The sequence below is a fragment of the Alligator mississippiensis genome, chromosome 12 (genome assembly GCF_030867095.1).
Source record: "Alligator mississippiensis isolate rAllMis1 chromosome 12, rAllMis1, whole genome shotgun sequence".
NCBI lineage: Eukaryota > Metazoa > Chordata > Crocodylia > Alligatoridae > Alligator > Alligator mississippiensis.
Genome location: NC_081835.1, coordinates 39,719,134 through 39,732,066, shown reverse-complemented (window position 1 = coordinate 39,732,066; position 12,933 = coordinate 39,719,134). Strand labels below are relative to the sequence as shown.

The following is a 12,933-nucleotide window of genomic DNA, read 5'->3' as shown; positions in this document are numbered from 1 at the left end:
CAAATAGTATGTCTCTCCCTGCCTACATTTTATGCATAGCATATACTGTACATAAAGCATAAAGGAAGGGAGAGAGAGGGTGTGAAGAAGGGATGTAGTCCAGAAGAACTTGCTTTGCTTTCACATTCCTTAATTTTCAGAGCAAGAATTATGTAGGTTACCAGGATACAGAGAAAAACTACAAACATGTGGCATGATTGCCTACTGAACTCCCAAATTTCAGTGTACTTGCACTTGATGTGCAATTATCTACATACCCTTTCATTCAGTTATTACTGCATTGACTAACTCTAAAATATATATATAATGCTCTTCTTTTACCAAAAGCCACAGGTAGACTTTTAGGGGTGACTTCAACAGTTTATCTGAAAATCTGTAATTTCTACTTACTGATGATAAACTTACTTAATTTAGATAACCTAGACTCAATTCTGAAACAGGTTAGAGGTGTGCAGAGAAGAAAATATATTTTTAGTGCACAGTGGCCTCAGGGAAAGAGAGAGGGACACAATGTTAAGTGTTATCCCAACAGAGTTGGAGAGGCATGTACAGAGAGGCACCTGAAATTCCTGTTCTAAGAGAATTAAAAATGTGGGTCTTCCCAGCTATTAAATAAAACCCTCACTCATCTGCCAGTCATGACTTCCAAAACCATTTTACAACTCAGCATCTCTATTTTTCAGTGTAATTAAAAAACTGAATGTTTAAATGACTGCAAAGATAGTTACCCAATTGTTTCTTATTAAGACTGAAATCCACTCCTGTGATGGCATCTCGATGGCCTTTAAAATGTCTCTCCAAGGATGGATCCTCCTTAAAGGCAATTAAATTTACAGTATAGGTTAATATAGTTAACTTCATACAATTAAAATCCTCTCAGCCCCCCATGACAAATGGCCTAGGAAATGTCACCATCCCAAAGTATTCAAAGCTATGTTACCAAAGCATAGGAATTTAGGACTGTGGAAAGAGAATCACCAAGTGTAAAATATACCATACACTTACTAAAACAATGTGTTCAAACAACCCAAAGAGGAAGCAAGGGAAGCAAACATAAGATAATCACCAGAAATAACGGCAGGATTGGCTAGAATCCCAATACCTCAGATCACTTGTATTGACAATAACACACACAACATCAGACACTGAAGACCAACTAACAAAGCATATATTTTAGCCTGGTCCTACACAACTTTCATAAGTAGTTCCTGGTGTTTTTCAATAACGCCTACAACAGTTTTGCCTCTTGAAGTGCAAGCTAGCGCTTCCCTGAGACTGGCGGTGTGCTCACCCCTCCCTTCCCGCCCCGCTTCTAAGCCAGTGAGCTCCCAGCGCTTATCGAGGAACCCGCGTCTCGGCTGCCTACACCGAGGCAGCAACGCACCGCCAGCAGCACGGAGCGAAGCTAAAGAGCAGCCTGCAGCCAGACAGGGACTCAGCAAGGCCCCCGCGGGAAGGGCCCGCACCAAGCGGGAAGCCCGCGTCCTGGGCGCGCGCGAGCGCGAGCTCCAGCTCCCCGGCCCCGAGGCGCTTGTCCCACCCGCTCCGCAGCGCGGCGCCTCCACCGGAGCGGACAGCCCGAGGCCCCAGCAGTCCGCACAGCAGGAGGCGCCTCCGTGGCTGAGGTGCCGGCGCCGTCCTTCCGCGCGCCAGCCGCAGAGCGGGCTCCCCCCGCAGCGGACTTGCTCCTGCCCGCAGCGCTCAGTGGTAGGCGCCGCAGAGCAGAACAGCAGAGCCGAGCCGGCCCCTACCAGGCAGGCGGACGCCATCGCGAGCGGCGACCGGGCTCAGGCAGCTGTAGCAGCTCCGCGCCTCCAAGCCCGCCCCAGTAACGACGTCCAGGCCTTAAAGGGGAGGCTAGGCTTGTCCTCCGACTAGAAAAGTAGACTCAGGCTTGTCGCTTCCGGGGTAAGGCTAGGAGCGGGCTTTCCTTCCCGTGACCTTTCGGGCCGGCGGTTCTTGTTTGGCTTTTAGCAAGGATGGGTCACGTCTCCCGAAATCACTGGGTGATGCCGGTCAACAAGGGCTTCGGAAAGACGAGATTAGAGGAGCTGTTGCTTTCGGCAGAGCAGACCCAGTGCGAGCAGCAGCAGCCCTGGCTTCCCGCGGCGCCCTGCCCGGGGGTGATGGCCTCTGGCTCTGGCTCTGGCTCTGGGAGGGGAGTCAGCGGGCAGGGCTGAGATTAGAGGCAGAGACTTCCTCAGGCGCTGGGAAAGGCCGGAGCGGAGCATGGCTGGGGGCGGAGGTCAGACTAGCGCCGGCAGGAGACAGGAGGCCGCTCTGGCCGCTATAAAGCAACCCGCAGGAGCAAGCGGTATCAAAACCGATCCAGGGAATGAGATAAGAGCCCACAGCCCCTGTTTAAATCGTGCTTAACGTAGCCCAGTGTGTAGATGGTTTCTTGTGCGGTTGTGTGGGAGGATAGTTCACGTCTCTTCTCTGCAGTGGTGGTACAGCCCGGTGCGTAACTGTAATTGAAATGCCTAATATTGACAGGTCAGCCCCATAAGCCATGACTTGCACTAGGGCAGGGGCCGGCAATTATTGTGGGTGGAGGGCTGCTTACGGAGTTTTGGCAAGCTGTTGAGGGCCACGTGGGGAGCCCTCCCCCTTGACAGGTAGCCTGCCCCCTGGTTGCCATTTTGGGACCGGAAGTCCGGCCCATAACATGACCTTTGCCACTGGAAGTCCCTTCTGCCCCTAGAAGCACGCCTTTGGGGAAGAGGGTTTGCTATCTTAGAAGGAGAAGCTGGAATAAACTATATTCTAAAAATCAAACACCCATAGTAATATATTTTAATTTAATTTTTAAAAAATATTTCTGTACTTATTTGTGTGTTTGTGCTGTATATGTAGAAGTGATTGCATAATAGCTCAAAATGCAGTCTTGTATAGTGCATGAGGGGTGTTGGGGATGTATGGAGGGAATGTGTGGAGGTGTGTGTGGGTATGGTATTTGTGGGATGTGTTGGGGAGAGTATGGCTGTGGGGTTTGCAGGAAGGGTTTGAGGGGATGTGGGGATGTGAATGGGAGCCCCATGCGCACACCCCCCCGAGTTGGTCAGCACCCACCCCGCAACAGCCCAGGGCCCGAGCTGGACACATCCCCACCACCCCAACAGTGTGTAGCCCGAGCACACCCCACACCCGCTCTTCACTACCTGGCTGTGGTGTGTCCTGCCGCCCCTGGGCATGCAGCAGTAGCGATGGGGACCAGCGCATGCAGTCACAACCCCACGCACCTCGCAGACTCACCTGTCGGAGCTGAGCAGCAGCAGCAGCTAGGTAGAAACTGCTGCTCAGTGCAGGGGAAAGTGGCCTCTCCCTGTCACCGTTGCCAGGCAGTTTTTGCTGTGACCACCTGCGTCCCAGCCGCCTGCAGGGGGTTCGGAATTGAGAGTATGGTCGGGGGTAGACAGGTAAGAAAGGTTTATTGACTTAACAAAAACACAACTACGCGTAGTAACAAAACAAACAATGACAGACAAAAGCAATTTGCCTCGGCAACTTATTGGCAGTCCCCTCTGATGCCTGATACACAGCAAGCCTCTCTTTCCACAAAGTTCAGCGAAGTCAGGCGTCCCCGAACAGCGCTCTCTGAAGGACCCTGGAATGCAGTCTCTGGGCTCTTTGAGGTCCATGGGCCTACTGATTCAGGCAACAGCTAACTAATCCTTTTCACAACTGTATTTTCTTTCTGAATAGTTTTCAGATATTTCAGCTAATTTAAAGCTTCTGAATGGTTTTGATAACGTACAACCACTCGGACTCCTTTTACTTCAACTGTCCTTAGACTGACTAATAGCAGTACAAGCCTTGCATTCTTTTGATAAGATAATTTTAACTACACCACAGGGTTTTACTACTTTAAGGCTTTGCTAAATTTACTAGGCCTTACTTCATACAAGGCCTCACTACATCTTAGACTTTAATTAGGCTTTTAGCAACAACATATTGCTTGATATTTAAACAAATACAAAAAAACACTTAGTCTAATCTTTATAAAGCCTTCAGCAAGTACCTTTATTACACAGGCACACTTTTTAGCTGTCACACTCTACCCTTTGCTTGCTGAAGCACTATGATAACTACAATTGAGATGCTAAAGCCACATGCGCTACATCAGGGAAATGGGGAGGGATCTATAAATTTAACTTGCATAGCATGGACAGATTTATGACAACAACGGTTAAAACACCATTTAGCTGTTGCCACTAGGGCAATACATGATGCTATGATGCTTAAGATGGTTAGTCACATAGTTGAGGTGGCACTTGGTAACTTACGAATAATACAAATTACATCATACCATTTACATGGCTCGGGCGAGTTGACAACCAGACTGATAATTCGCCCACTCTCTTGAGCAAGGAGAGCCAACTGAGTGCCTTGCCGAGTCTTTGCCTCAAGGCTTTGCAGCTTATTTTTCACTTCATTTCAGTATTTTAACCGTGGCATGTCTACATCTGACACCTATGAAGTGGGTATCGTAAAGTTGAGAGGTATAGTCTCAGAGGAAATTTCTAGCCATTTTAGGGCAATAGTACAGTTACTTAATTGTAGTAGAGCAACGGCTCTACTTTTAGCTCTTAAGCAACACGAATTGCATAAAGTCCAGGTGGTACTATTTTCATGCAGCAAACGACCTGGTCTTTCCCAACAAACATATTGCCATATTGTTACATATGACACATTAGGTAACTCGTATACACAGGTTATGTTAGGTGGGCTGATAGGCCAGCCTCTCTGTAGGGTTCCTAATCTAATTAAGATGCTACTAATTTGAACTAAGGGGGACTGTGCTACATACTGAGGGCCATCGGGGGTAACTATTTCCCATATGGGACGATGCAGATTCTAGTCGCAAAGGCATCCTCCTTCTAGCCCCATGTTCAGCAAATAAGCAGTGGTCTAGTTTCTATCTTTTACTCTTTGCACCAGGAATGAACATTTTCCTTTATTACAACTTTCCCAAGTGGTAATTCAGGTACTTTGATGGGGTGTTTCTTTTTAAATGTTTCAGGCATCTCATGATTTTTTAAGCCAGGGGGCTATTCTTTATTTTTAACGTTATTTATTACCTGGGAAAAAGGCATATTTAATGATAACTGAACTTGCGCACAAGCAGTACTCCAAGTTTGATTTCTGTCTGCTTTAAAAGCAGTGTCTATCATGACTTGGGCAAGACAGGCTGTCTCTAATTTTACATTAGCTAGCAATTCATTAGTGTGCTCTAACATTTTTCCTTCGAGCATGCCTCCCCTAGTGAGTAGCTTTACAGCTTGTCAGAGATTGGCCACTTTTTTAGTGTTTTTCTGGGATTTATCCAAGTTTTATACATTTATAGCTGAATTAAGTCCATCTCAAAGATAACTTGGAGTATCTCTTTGTCTGCAGGACTTAAGTGCACTTATGGAATGGAAAATGACTGGCTATTCCCATTTAAACAACTCTTCAGCTACTCGGACTCCTGCTGAACAGTTTGGAAAAGTAGCTCGGACATACTATTGTTCTGGTTTGAACGATACTCAGGCAGTGAACAACGAAGCATTTAGGAGGGTTGAGATTTTAACTTGTGACCTCCACCAGAGTGTGGAGTTATACACGGGCAGTGTTGGGGCTTCTCATGGAGGAATGGCTAGAGATAGTAGTGAACACCCCGTTTTCTCACAGATTACATTTATCGTTTCTTCTTTGGGAGCCTGTAACCATGTTTCACCTACCAGAGAGCGAAAGAGCTTCTACTGTTGCTCATGGGGACGATGCTGTATCGGGTTAATGAAACGGCATTGTCCTGGCAGAATTATAGCACTGATTTGCTTTAGGAACCCCACTGGTATAAAAGGACGAGGATAAGTGGTAGAGACTTGCGGATACAGCTTCCTTTTGGTTGTATTAAAGTGGGTACCAGTCCACCATGCCTCTGTGTAGGTATGATTCACGAACTATGTAATAACTTTGTTTCAACCTGTAATGCCCACCTGGTGGGCCTCACACTATCGCTGGAGAGTGTTGTCAGCCATAGGGATGGGAGGGGGCAGATTTTCCCATAAACACAGTGGCTCGAGAGGCTGAACAGATGCAGAATGCTCTATTGGGGACACAAACTCAGGGACGTTGATCTTAACAGGGTTCCCCTCAGGAAGTATGTAACGACAAACTCTCAAACAAGCAGAGCTATAACAATCATCTCCCCTTTCACAGTTAGCTTTTTCAGCCTTCAGGTAGGGAATGAATCCAAGATAATAACTGGTGCCACAGGTGCAGTGACAGTTACCACCTTGCCAGTTAACTATCCTGTTTCTTCTACTCAGAGACTAGGGCTTCACTTGCTTTGGGGTGGCGGGTTTCTTCCAGTATGTATACTGCAGCTGGACCACGTGAAGGCCATCTGAACATGTTTCCGGGGGATGCTCTTCAGGGTCAGGCCACTCCTTGAGGTCTTCAGGAGCAAGTTCATTAATATCTGGGTAATAAGAAGAGTAATAGACATGCCCTACCCAGGAAACACAATAAGGCATTAATAAAAAGAATACATTCATAACAGTCTACCACTTCATGATGCCAGTCAATTTAGACCGACTGGTGACAGAGCAGGACTTGTCTTCAGTGGCAGGCTTAATTAGAAATGGTTATGGCTGCACTTGTGGACAGATCTAATCTGTGGGAACAAGACAAGGAGCTTGGCTCCCGTTAAATAAATTTGACTTAATTACCCACTATGTATTATGCGTACCTTTTGCTAATCGTGTCTCCTCCCATTTATTTCCTTGAGGATGATTCACTACTACACAATCTCTTGCCTGGAGCTTTCCCAGGTCACCACCCCTAGGTCGCTCTACTGCCAGCTCGCGGGGACCACCCAATCTAAAGGCCTGTTGCATGGGGCTACCTCCCGGATGGGGTCGGTTATTGGTCCAATTGATAGCTCGATCCAGATGCAAGTCCCAGTCTTTAAGAGCCGGGCCAGTGGCTACCCGCAAATTGCATTTGAGGATGCCATTGGCTCATTCTACCAATTCATTAGACGGTGGATGGTATAGGATGTGATACGTCTATAACATGCTATGTTTTGCAGTCCAGTCAGACACAAGATGATCGCAGAAGTGAGGGCCATTATCGCTCTGTAGTTCTATAGGTGGTGGACACACAGCTAGCAAAGTTTTCAGTGCTGCACAAGTGTCTTGGGGTGTAGCTCTCACTGAGGTGCAGGCAAACGTTATTTCTGTGGCAACTTTTACAGCTACAAACACGTAGCGTTGCAACATGTCTTTGATACTAATGGATTCTATCCATGCAGGCTTGTAACTCTGGATGCTTTCTGTCAAGGCTGGTAGTGATGGGATGGCAGCCATCAAGGGGTCAGTATTAGCATTCAAAGTTTGGAAGTCAATAGTCAACTGCCACCCTTCATTTGGCTTGCGCACTGGCCACACTGGATTGTTATATGGAGAGTGGGTTTGAATAGTAATCTCATTTTTTAACTGCTGGCTTGTAATACACTGAATAGGTTGGGTGGCCTCGGGAAGAGTTCAATACTGGGGTCTGTGTACTTTTTTCATGGGAGGCAGGGTTAGTGGGATCATGCTACATTGAGTTACAGCTGTTATAGCCGCTTCTTCTGGTTCTCAGTGAGGCACTGCGCACTCAAACTGCTAATTCTCTTGTTCAAGGGCAAACCGCTGTCCTCTTAGTACATTAAGTCCCAGTGAGCTTGGTCCCCGTTTAAGTATTACTGCGGCTGCTGTTACCTTAGAGCCATTAGGTAACGCGAAGGTTGCTCGGACTAGATGTCTTGGTCGTCTGGTGCCTCCGACTTAAATTACTTGATAAGTGGTTCCTTTCTCCCCCTTCCTAATCTGCAGAATCTAAAATGTAAATCTGGGCACCAGTGTCTAATAGCATATCAATTGATTTTTTACTTTTACCTAATTGAATCTGTACAGGTATTCAAATTAAGGGGCTAATATTAACTTTAGATACCAGTTCTCGGCCTGCTACTACCCCCATTGTGGCTCCTTTCTTTGGTGGTTGGGCTGGCCGGACTCCCTAGGCCATGTGATTGGGCAGGGTAAAGGCTAGCGGCCCTGCATGTGCCTGGGAAAATGTTGACAGTTTTGCCCTCGGGGCAGAGAATCTCTCTGGTGACACTGTTGGTGGCACAAAAGGCTCTGCTTTTGGTCTTGCCCTATGGTGCAGTGTTTAGCCCTCAGCCCTCTCAAGACATTGGAGGGCAGTCTATTGATTTGCACCTTATTGTAACAGGCAGCTAACTAGTCTTTCCACATTTTTGCTTGTGGAGTTTTGGGCTGGCCTTTCCCGACTTTTCTCAACAATTTGGGGGAGGTCAGGGGGTTTATCTTTCACTGAGGCCACTGCCATGGCCTTGGCAGTTTTCGTCGGCTTGGTAAGCCTTGGCTTCTGCAAAATGAGTAAAAGCTGCACTAATCGCCAGATCGCATTTCTTACCGGGTGATTCACCTCCTTTGGCTCCAAGGCCAACAAGGCTGATGTGCACTCTGTTGGTGCTTGTCAGCAAAACCTCCTCCACAACAATGCTTTCATGACTTCTGCATCTGGTGTGTGAGTCCAAACCGCTGCACGAATGATATTACTATAACTGGCTGCAGTGGCTTGGAGAGCAGCAGAAAACAAAGTAACATTTTCATCACTTCCTGCAAACTGATTTAACTGGAGCTCAGGGTACAGAACTATTTTTGCAGCTTCAGCTCTATTCACTGAAATTGCAAATGCCCCTTCACTATACATTTGAACTAGCCAGTTTATTACTGGCTCTCCTGGCTTGGACTTGTGCTGCTTTTGAATATTTTTAATCTCTGTACAGCTAAAGGAATGCAGCTCTGCTCGGAGATTCTCTCCTTGCAGCCTTGAATGAGTTATCACCATGGGAAAAACTTGGCTGAGTTTCTCCCTCATCGCAGGGAAGGCCTGGCTACGTTCCTCCCTCTGGGCAGGAACATATGGGGGTGTTTCAGCACCAGGCTCATCATAAATCTTGTCCTCTCCATCAATCTCCCTTTGATCTTCCCAGAGCTTAACTCTTGGTTTATCTCTATACAAACACATGTGGGAGGATGGCTCCACAGCCTGTGCTAATTGCACTCTCTTCTGGAGGGGAGCGGCCATACACGGGATCATAATTTTTCCTTTCTTCCGTTCTAATGTTTCCAAGCAGCTCTGTGTAGCTTGCACAGCCTTGCACACCATGCTGTTGGAATTTTTCACATCTTTTAACTCCTTACTCAGCCAGGTGACCTCTTCCCAGAGCTGGGCATTCTCTTCAGCCCCTAACCGCAGGCATGTGGCCAGCAGCCATGACAGGCACCACTTCTCGGGCTTATCCTGGGCAGCAGTAGCAAACCTAGCCCAATGATTGGGTACAGTTCCCAGGTCACTCCAGGCAGGTCTCAACCTATCCTTATCCCACCCGGGATTCTCCATCCCTGTCACTTCCTTAAGCAGGGCCCATGCAACTCCCTTCATTCTGACCTTTCTCTCTGGACCAAAGCCTCTCAATCCTGTTCGTGATGCCAATTTATGTCCCAGCCTTACTTCATACAAGGCCTCACTACATCTTAGACTTTAATTAGGCTTTTAGCAACAACATATTGCTTGATATTTAAACAAATACAAAAAACACTTATTCTAATCCTCATAGAGCCTTCAGCAAACACCTTTATCACACAGGCACACTTTTCAGCTGTCACGTGCCTGGAGCCTGCACTGCATCAGGCTGCACTGCAGCTCCTTCACTGCCACCTGTGAGCTGCCTAGCACAGCAGCAGTGACAGTGTGGAGCAGCTGCAGGGCAGCTCACAGATGGCGATGAAGGAGTTGCACCACAGCCTGGCTCTGGGCGGCAAGAGCTCTATGGAGCTGGGCCAGCTCCCCTCTCTCTGCTGGCACAGCCCAGGCTGGCTCCATAGACCCCTGCCAGCCTGTGCACCACGGCCCTGCTACCCTGCTCTGGGCCCCGCTGGCGCTGGCCCCGGGACACCGGCGCAGGCCCTGTGCTCCCACATGCCCGTTTGCTTCTACTCCCCCCCGCCCCTGCCACCAGTTCCCCACTTTCCTGCCCACTGGCCTGCTGCTCCTGCACAATGTGACTCCTGGCTATATGGCTGAAGCGTGGGACTCAGCAGGCGCTGGCCCAACCCCAAGGACCAGGGTGACTGCCCACGGTCCTCCCCTGCCTCCCCTTCCCTCCCCCCACTCTTATCTGAATTTTCCACTCCGGTGCAGGGAGGCATGAACAGTCCCATGGTCCCAGGCCAGAAGCCTCTGCTAGGCAGGGGCTTCGGGGGGGGGGGGGGGGGGGGGGGGGGGGGGACACGACAAAGGGACCAGGCAGGCCTTCCTGTTAAAGGTTCCTGCCATGGCTTCCCCTGGGTTCTACTGCCCCTGCCTCCTGTCATCTTTGACAGGCAGCCAGGGCAGATAAATATTAATTTTCTAAATTTTTTTATGGGCCCCACAGGCTGGATAGAATGGTGGGCCGGATCCGGCCTGTGGGCCATATTTTGCTCACCCCTGCACTCGAGGAATTTATTGTGGTTTCAGTGAGACATAACTATAAAGATCTATGCATTGTGAGATAATGGTTTTGTATGTCTGCACTACAGGTTTGCACTCCCTAATCAGCAGGAGTGAATGTCTTCCCCAGTGACTCAAATCCATAGGTAGAGCTGGGGAAAGAGCTGATTTTTTTTTTTAAGTCCTTTTTCATAAAATCTAGACTTTCAGTGTGACAATTTTAGTTTTGCTGTGGAAAAAAATAAGATTTTGCAGTAGATCTGTGGTGGGGCAGCAGGGGTTTCTGAGACCAAGATGGTGCCCAACATGGCTTCCAGGAGGGTGAGACATCTGATGTGATGGGGCAGCAGGGGACTCTGGGGCCAACATGGTGATCTGGGGGTGGGACTTCTGGGGGTGGGATGTCACAAACCATGTGATAAGGGCAGGGGATTCTGGGACCATCATGGCGAACAACACTGGAGCCAACATGGTGACCTAGAGGTGGGATTTCTTATGACATGACCATGTGACAGGGTAGCAAGGGATTCTCAGATCAACATGGCAGCCAATACAGCAGGCAGGGGGTGGGACTTATGATATCACAGACCATGTGAAAGGACAGCAGGGGATTCATAGATTGTAAGGCTGGAAGGGACCTCGGAAGATCATTGGGTCCAGCCCCCTGAACCAAGCAGGAGTGAGCACCAAGCAGGAAAGAATGCAGTTGGCAGTAGACTCCAGTTGGCAATAGACTCCATTTCCCAGCTGCCCCTGCACATGGCTGGAGCTGGTCTCCGTGGAGACCCCAGCCATAGGTGCCTGTGAAAGCACAAGGCTGGGGTTGCCATGGGACCATCGTGGCAGCCAACATAGCAGTCAAATTGGTGGCCAGGGGGTGGAGCTTATGATGGCATAGACCATGTGATGGGGCAGAACTTCCAATTCCAGGGCCAAATGGAGTACTTCCAGGGAAGGGGACAGGGCTTCCAGTGCCAAAGGTCAAGGGTTAGGGGGCAGGGCTTCTGGCCCCAAGATGGCAGCCAGGGGACAGGGAAAGGGGCAGGGCACCTGTCAGGGGGCAGGGTTTATCAGTTTGACATGAGGTATACCATATATACAAGGGTGGGGAAGGGGGTAGGGTGCCTGTCAGGGGGTGGGGCTTATTAGTTTGACATGATGTGTACCCTATATACTACTACTATAATAATAGTATATTTCTACATACTACAGGCAAGAGAGCTACAGGAGGAGGTGGTGAGCCTCCAAAGCATCCTCAGCTATGAGGAGTTAATTGATTTGATGCTGAAAGAGACCTCCAGGACTGTGGAGGAAGAACTGCCAGAGGCAGCACTAAAAATGGAAGAGGACACGTGTTGGGGACTAACCCAGTATGGCTGAGGTCCCTGCCTGCAACATGTCCTGCTCACGTACCCTGCTGGGAACGAAAACCTTGGAATGACGCTATCCCCTACCTCAGATGTTTTCCCTCTCGCCTGCCACATCTTGCTAGAAAATTCTTATTCTGTCAGGAGTCAAATGTAGTCTAACATTTCCTCCAACTCTTTCCTGGGGTCTTGTGTGTGTGGCTCTTCCACCCCTTACACTTCACCCTTACCAACAATTCAGATGGTACCCGTCATGATCTTTTTCTTAGAAGGCACCAGTGTCTATGCCAGGGGCAGGCAAAGTCTGGCTTGCAAATCCAGTTGGCAGTAGACTCCATTTCCCAGCAGGGGAAGGTTCAGCTGGAGGTATGGACATAGCTCCCCATTCATTGCCCCACTGTCTCCTCCAGCTGATCATTTTAATTATCATCCAGGGACTCTTGCCTGGCTTTCCCTCTATCCGGTCTCATCACCACAGTATCTCTTTCTCTGCTGTTCCTTTGGCTTTTTGTGACAGGATATACTTACTGCCATGTCACAGTCTCCTTTTTCTTAGTCTGTTCTCTTACAGGTTGGCTGATCTCCTACGCAGAGCTTTAAACTAGGTTCGTCAGAGGACAGGGATTCAGATGACAGTGAGAACCTAGGATCAACAAACCATGAGCCATGCGCTGGAACAGCCCACATAAGTACTAAGGGGCCCAACAGGCATCAGGACAGGGGCACCAAGGGCGCCCATGGGGGGCTCAAATGTCTCTATACTAATGCTAGAAGCATGGGGAACAAGCAGGAAAAACTCGCACCCCTGTTTGCAAACAAAAACTTCAATCTAGTTGGGCTAACTGAAACTTGGTGAGACCCTACCCATGATTGGGCAGTATGTTACACAAATTCCCAATTGCTCAAATTACGAGTGAGACCTTATAAGGGGGGGATAAGGCAAAGTGCCACATTTATTGATTACATAGAATAAAAACATACAAAGACTTTACAGAGACAAACACAAAGACAA

At 48.5% G+C, this 12,933-nt stretch overlaps 1 protein-coding gene across 6 annotated transcripts in view; it reads right to left on the bottom strand.

Moving 5' to 3' along the window:
• Positions 1-1,860, bottom strand: part of POC1A (POC1 centriolar protein A) — a 146,283-nt gene extending 144,423 nt beyond the window's left edge. For 3 of the 6 annotated variants that reach the window (XR_009456123.1, XR_009456124.1, XM_006278011.4), the window contains exons 1-2: positions 1,752-1,860; positions 729-813 (exon numbers count right to left, since the gene is read on the bottom strand). Coding sequence is in view for 1 of the 6 variants with exons in the window: in XM_006278011.4 (XP_006278073.3) it covers positions 729-813; positions 1,752-1,769 (103 nt within the window). In the remaining 5 variants the exon portion in view is untranslated. Of the gene's footprint in view, positions 1-728; positions 814-1,066; positions 1,283-1,384; positions 1,521-1,540; positions 1,672-1,751 lie in introns of those variants that run through there. The other 3 variants (XM_019490017.2, XM_019490014.2, XM_019490015.2) reach the window with 3 other exon arrangements.
• Positions 1,861-12,933: the final 11,073 nt, after the last annotated feature.